This window comes from Thunnus maccoyii, chromosome 20, assembly GCF_910596095.1.
Source record: "Thunnus maccoyii chromosome 20, fThuMac1.1, whole genome shotgun sequence".
In the NCBI taxonomy this organism is placed as follows: Eukaryota; Metazoa; Chordata; class Actinopteri; order Scombriformes; family Scombridae; genus Thunnus; species Thunnus maccoyii.
In genome coordinates, this window is record NC_056552.1 from 17,638,640 (window position 1) to 17,645,723 (window position 7,084).

Consider the following 7,084-nt stretch of genomic DNA (forward strand, 5'->3'; position numbering starts at 1 on the left):
ATAATCATATTTCTGTAGTAATGGCTTTAAAGTGTACATGGTAAAACATACTTTTAGTTGGTCCAGTTTCTCTCTGATCTGGATGAAGCCCAGGTGAAGCTTCCCACCAAAATGGTCTGCCAGACGACGGTCGTTGTCATGGAGACCCAGGTAAGCGGAGCACACCTCACACACCCGCAGCTTCTGCTGCTGGAAACTGGAGGCAGGCATGGAGTTTCTGTATTCTTCCTGAGAGGACAAACAAGAGATAGAAGAGAGGCATTGAAGGATCAATGGCTGGTGTGAGAAAAGAAACACCACACCCCTGTAAGCTGGAAGTACTTTACAAGCACTCTCACCTCTGCATCCTTCTTCCTGGTGCGGACTTTCTCCACTTCCTGCAGCACCTTCTGGGCTTCATCCACATTTCCCTCAGCTCCGAGCTGCTCTGCCTTGGCCAGGAGCTTCCCGATTTCCTCATTCAGCTCGTGGACTTTCTCTGCCTACAATACAGCCCCAAACAACAATTTATATGTGATCATGTCCAGCCCAAAACACACTGTTATAGTAAACTGGATGCTGCATAAAAAAAGTTAAAGACTTGGTTTATACAAGTCAAATATGTAATTTCACAATATGTGTACAAAAATCCTTTTTACTCACCTTTGCTGCCACCTCAGCACTGATCTCTTCTTGAGTCTCAGCCAGGCGCTTCTTGGCTAGTTCTGTCCTCCGGTCACAGTCAGCAATGAATGACTCCAGGTGATCCACCGCCTTTAAAAAGAGAGGAAATTATTAAAACTGAATAAAGACTCAAACATCTGACCCTGTAGAGCTGTGCTGATTTTTTTTATTTTTTTTATTTGGTCATTTTTGCCTTTATTGGGTAGTGAAATGGCAAACAGGAAGCAAGGGGAGTAAATAAACTGTGCTGATTTTTAAATTATTTGGTTTGCAGTGATCGACATACACAAACAAAAGCAATTCATAACTGTCAGTCGAGGGTTTTCCCTTGAGGTGATAACACTTCAGTTAACTCAGCATGTATGTGAGCTTTATCCGCTCATCCAACAAACCCTGAAAATTTAATTTTCTAGGCTACACCTACAGTTTCCTATTTTCACTCAACACATGTTATCTAAACAGGACTGTGGTCATTTTGTTGCTGCAACTCAATGACATAAGTGGAAAACACCATTACAGTAATTATGTTTATATAGTAAACAGTGCAGTTACTGTGGGCTTCTCAAAGTGGTAGTACTTCATACTGATCTGAAACTGCTTTTGTTTGCTGTTACTGTTTAACTTTAATACTAAAAGATGACAGCAAGTATACAGCTCTTACAAAGTCAGCCATCCACTGTTATTACGATTGCAGCACATTTGTATTATTTATGGTAGCACATCACTTACGTCAAGCTCAAAAAAGAGATCTCTCTCCTTGGAGGCAATTTCATAATCTGCCCGAAGTGCCAGGTCATGGATCTTCGTGCACTCTCCCAGGTCCATACGCTATCAGCAAAAACAAGCAGACATGACTTTAACTGCAGGAATTCAAATATGAATGAATGACATCAAACAAGCTGAGATTACTGATAGAACATAGTACTGATATCTTGTGAAGAATCAAGAGTGTTTTTAAAGCGTTCAATGCACTGAAATAGATCCTGGTATCATTGCTGGGTGCTATGAGCAACATTGTAGGCCACTTACAGTTCCAGACAAGATGTCGTGTGGACAGCAGTTGAGAAGATGACTTTTGCAGACTCGCTCGTCAGTGAACTTGACCCTCTGCCGTGTCTCATCCCCTGAAACAGTCCAAAAAAAACAACCAATGAGAAAGACCTCACATATTTGTCAGCAGGGGCGAGGTATCCAGTGCTTTAACATATTTTTACTGTGATTGCAATACATTAATGGGTCAGACACATGTCACAATAACTGCACTCAAAAGATTCTGTGCCCAAATCAAAATCCTATATTTCTAAATGTCTCTATTATTTACCAGTAATAGAGTAACTGTGCCTCTGTTGGTGTGTCAACATAACAGAAGTAAATGTTACATGTGGCTCTGTGTGTACTCTACGTGGCACTCTCTGCTATTCTTGGTGCTTACCTTAACCAAGCCTCAATGAAACTGTAACAATATCAGAGCCTCAAATCAGTTTAGCTTGTGATAAGGCTCAGTGTCCACTCTGTAAATGTGGAGCATTATGAGTAAGGGCACATTACTGGTAAATGGCTTCAAAGCTACCTTATATTACATGTCAACACATTAGTTAAAAATGTGCCTATGACTGTGATAAGATATGTAATAATTCCAGACAATTGTTCCAGCCAAGCCCTTTACAGATATGAAACACTGAAAAGAAATTCAAAACAAAAATACAAATGAAATCCAAGGAAAGAAATTTGGTTTATACACACTGCGATCTGCACCACATACTGTACCCTTCTGCATCTTCAAGACCTCAGCTGCAGAATTTTAAACCCGCTGTAGAAAAGTATAAATTGGAACAGTTTTCTTGCCCATACCTGTAGTAAGAAGTTGGGAGTCATACACAAGTCAGATTGTAAATGATGTGTGCAAAGTTTTTTGTCTCGACTGAAAATTGCCTTCTATAAAACAAGACGTCTAATGGAAAACTGCTCGTTTGGATTCAGCGCGACCAGACGTCTTAGCTCAAGCTGTATAATACTGCTCCAAATTTTAATTCTAGTGCCATTGAAGAATTAAAAAAAAAAAAAAAATCTACAATAACTTCCGGAAGGCAAACATATTGTTTGGATATTCATCATAACAGCTTTAAAAATTATGTGTGACTCACGGCTCGATGAACATGAGGCTTTTCTGCAACTCCTTTGCAGATTGATGTAGGCTGGCAAAGATACACTGAACCTTAATGAATAAAATAAAGGGGCCACAATTGTTCAGTTTGTATGCAACATATGTTGGGAAGAATTTGATATTAATCTCATCACACATACACCCACAAACTCACAACACAAATCCACTCGCACTGGACAGATCGAATTATCAACTTATTAAAAAGGATAATCCACAGGGCTTCAGTTCAATTCAATCAACTGTCAGGATGAACCTGATTTATAAGATGGCAGAGCAGCAATAAGCTGTTGTTTTCTGCCCATGACAGCTGATTTACATGTTAATGTTTGTATCCAAATGGCTGAAAACTGCTGCTAAAATTAGATTTTTGAACGTCATGCTTTAATAAAACAGAAATGATATATAAATGATAGTATCTTCTTATTCTGAACAGATTTGCATTAGTTCAGTTCATGAAGTACACAGGGACAGATAGACATCACTTATAAAATTATTTTTTTATTTATAGTTAAAGCAGAACAACCAATTAAGACAAAATTATTATCTATATTTACATGTGTTTATTTAGTAAAATGAAGTCTGTTTTACGTGAGTGCTGCACTTACTAAGTGATATTTTAAGATCCTTGAACCACACTTAATTATTTCCATTTAATGCTGCTTTAAACTTTCATTCCACTAATTTCATGAACAAGGTTTTACAGGTTACTCTGCTGATGGAGATTTTAAATACAAAACACATGATCAACTTAAAACATAAAATATGATGTACTGATATAGAATAAATTACCCAGCAGTATATAAGTACCTAACATTATCTCCATCTCACAATAAACATTACTAAAATGCTACATAACCATTAATGCATTAGCAATAACAGTTAAAGAACTGTAACATCATAAAACACATACACGGGCCATTCTACTACACTACGAGTACTTTTAGTTTTGATACGTACTTGTGTATGTATATAAAAGTAGGACTTTCAGTTTTATATTGTTATTAATCAGAGTATTTCTTTCACCACTGGCAACATTGTACTACTGAGGTTGAATGCATATTAATCATCAATCATCGTCAGCGGGATATGAACATCTGTGATAAACACATCGCCAAAGATAAAAATAATAAAATAATTTTATTTACAGGTGCCATATTTTAAACTGCCATGTTTATTTTATATTAATTTAATTATTTAAGTTGTTTTTTTGTCCCAGATAATTTTTTATTTGAACACTGTATGGTTAGAGATGTTTTTGTTGAGTTTAGAAGAGAATATTTTAAAATGAGCGGGGGAAATTACACTTTAAATTTCTTATAGTTATAATGTCTTATTTAAATTAATGTTCTGTTTAATTCGTTGTTCAGTTTATTTCATTACTTTATTCAGTGATCGTAGGCTATTCAGTGTTTGGGGTCTATGTTAACAGTGTACCTGTTAAAGCAGAAAGACAATATGCACACTTCAGTATTTATTTATTGCAAGTCATATCGTCATCGCAATACTGAACGATGTTATGTGAACAATGTTGCACATTGCAGATTTTCCCCATAACGTGCAGGCTAATATTAATATTGTGCGTTCGTCACTTCTTACATTATAACATTAGCAATCAGCCAGTTTATCACAACGCTGAATTTAGCATCTGATTCGGGGGTTAAAAAAAAAAAAAGAAGATATTTAGTGACTGATTGTCCATTTTTGCACCACTTACTTGTGGAAAGGTGTTAAACATTGTAGGACAAGCCTTAACACTGTTTAAACACATTTCAAGATCTATGAAACCTTTATTTTGTCGAAAACAGAAAAAAGCGTGATTTCACTTATATTTCTCTTTTCAGACCACATTAGACCAGGTCCAGATTAAGAACCACCATACTTACACTTGTCATATCTAGACTAGATTGACAAGGAGACCAGAGAGACTCATTAAAACAGAGTTTCAGATTTGTGAAACCTTTATTCCATTTGTGAAAACAGTAAAAAGAGTGATTTCCTTGATATTTCTACATCCATCAGACCAGATCCAGATTAAAAAAAACCACCACTTAAAAACAATCTTGGGAGTCTCCTTGGTAATGTCCAGTAAAGTCCAGATCTGACAAGTCTAAGTACAGTGGTTTTGAAAGGGAAAAAAGCAGGGGAATCGCCCTTTTTTCTGTTTTCACAAATAGAATAAAGGTTTCACAAATCCTAAAGTGGATTTACAGCAAAACTGTGTTTTAATGAGTCTCTGGAGTCTCCTTGTTAATCTAGTCCAGATTTGAAAAGTCTAAGTATAGTGGTTTTTGACCAGGATCTGGTCCAATGTGGTCTGGATGGGAAAAAAGCAGTAAAATTGCCCTTTTTTTAGTTCTCACAAAGAGAATAACGGTTTCACAAATCTTAAAGTGGGTTTAAACAGTGTTAAGGCTTTTGCTACAATGTCTAACACTTTTTCACAACCGTAAGTGGTGAAAAAACGGTGAATCAGTCGCTAATATATACTATTTTTGTTTCCCTTAAGGCCCTCTCCACTGAAAAATAAGTTTTGCTTCTTGTTCCTACAATTGAATGTTTCAGCTTCAATGTGCAGAGTGATGTATGTGCAAAGTTTGACACTAGAAGGCTAATTTCACATTTATCTGCTGAAACTGTGAAGTTTCTCTGAGCTGAGTGAAAATCTGATTTTAAGAGGCAGGCCTATGAGCATGATTGTGACATCACAATTAGTTTGGAAGCCAATCCTGAACCAATATTCAACAAACAAGAGTATGATGTGGAAATATGAAGCCTCCAGTGAACAAACACTGATAATGGACTTTACAGTGTAGTAGGAGACATCTTGTGTCCAGCAGTTAAACTTATGAGATTAAATATATTTGCATTTTTATAGATTCATGAATGGAAAATGAGGGAGACGGAGTAGATGTCATCTCAATGATTTTAACAAGGTAATTTAGTTAAGTTTTTTGTGGAAAAAAACATACTAGACACATATTATTATTAAAAGTAGAGTATTTTATACACATCTTAAACCATGTCTGGAGGGGTCTTAAACTTTCTGTCTTAACCCCGAATCGGAAGCTAACTTCAGCGTCGTCAGTTTCTCGGTTAATTTAAACCAACGTTAATTTACCAACAACTTATAGGCCTGAGGCGACGTCTTGTCTGCGTAACGTTGTTCGTTAAAAGTGAAACAACTTTCTGTATTAAGAATGTAGTGTTAACACGGTAGTTAGCATTAACGTTATCTACTGAACTAATTATTAATAGATTACTACCGGGGTAACTTATGGTGTTCACAGCTTGGTAGTATAGCGCCTAACGGTTCCGTAACTTGAACACTAACGTTAACGTTAGCTAAGAATAGTTAAAACGAAACTAATGACGTGACAAAATCCTAATTCAAAAATAGCCACGGTGGATACAAACATTAAAACCTAACGTTAATCCCAAAAAGGCTCCTTGAATCTAACGTTACTGTGTTTTAAACAGCCCTCTGCAGTACATCCATTCATGCAGGCCTGTCCATCACACGCCAACACCAGCCAGCCTCAGCGGCGGCTCCATCTTGGCTAGCTAACGTTAGCTCAGCTAGCATGCTACAGCAACTCACCATCCCTCGCTGTTCCCATCAGCTGGTCGAGCAAAGCTCTCATTTGAGCTTGGGCAGACATTATTGTGGACCTTCCGTCGATAATGCTATATTAAAAAAATTAAGCAACTGAAAAACAGTTCCTTAGTGTTTTGTTATGTTATTTGATTGTTTATTCGTCCGAGCATCGCCTCTTGCAGATTTTCTCTATTTCGTGGTGGACTCGTCAGTTTCCTTTTTATAGTAGGGAAATGACGTCACGTTCGGCCGTTGCGAGTCCGTTTAAAGGCCAAGGAAGGCAGACCCGTTAAGGGCGGGCTCTCGGTCTGAAATAGACCAATCGGAACGTTGGAGAATAGAGGGATGAACCAATCAGAGCGATAATGGTGGGTACATTTAGTGTTCTATATTTTGCCCTGAGTTTAGCCTCTCAGGTAGTAGCTTCTCACAGTCTGTCGTCACCTACTTGCTCTCCCAACTACAACCTATATTTAGGTTAAAAAACAAAAAACAAACAAATTAAAAAACGACTTATTTTCATTTTTATAAACTTTCTTTTCAGCATTAACTTCATCAGGTTTTTGTTGCTTGAGTTTTTTTTTTGTTTGTTTGTGTTTCTTCTGTTCTTGGGTGTTTATGTGTAGATTTTTTTTACAGCAAAAGGAAATTTACCACTCATG

At 37.0% G+C, this 7,084-nt stretch overlaps 1 protein-coding gene across 5 annotated transcripts in view; it reads right to left on the minus strand.

Annotated features, from left to right (window-relative positions):
• The window catches only part of luc7l (LUC7-like (S. cerevisiae)), a 9,402-nt gene extending 2,745 nt beyond the window's left edge, over window positions 1-6,657 (minus strand). Inside the window, exons 1-7 of one of the 5 annotated variants that reach the window (XM_042397808.1) lie at window positions 6,426-6,506; window positions 2,808-2,878; window positions 1,693-1,787; window positions 1,393-1,491; window positions 643-753; window positions 339-482; window positions 52-228 (exon numbers count right to left, since the gene is read on the minus strand). In XM_042397808.1, the coding sequence (XP_042253742.1) occupies window positions 52-228; window positions 339-482; window positions 643-753; window positions 1,393-1,488 (528 nt within the window). In that variant the 5' untranslated portion in view covers window positions 1,489-1,491; window positions 1,693-1,787; window positions 2,808-2,878; window positions 6,426-6,506. Of the gene's footprint in view, window positions 1-51; window positions 229-338; window positions 483-642; window positions 754-1,392; window positions 1,492-1,692; window positions 1,788-2,430; window positions 2,879-6,425 lie in introns of those variants that run through there. The other 4 variants (XM_042397805.1, XM_042397806.1, XM_042397804.1 and 1 more) reach the window with 4 other exon arrangements.
• Window positions 6,658-7,084: the final 427 nt, after the last annotated feature.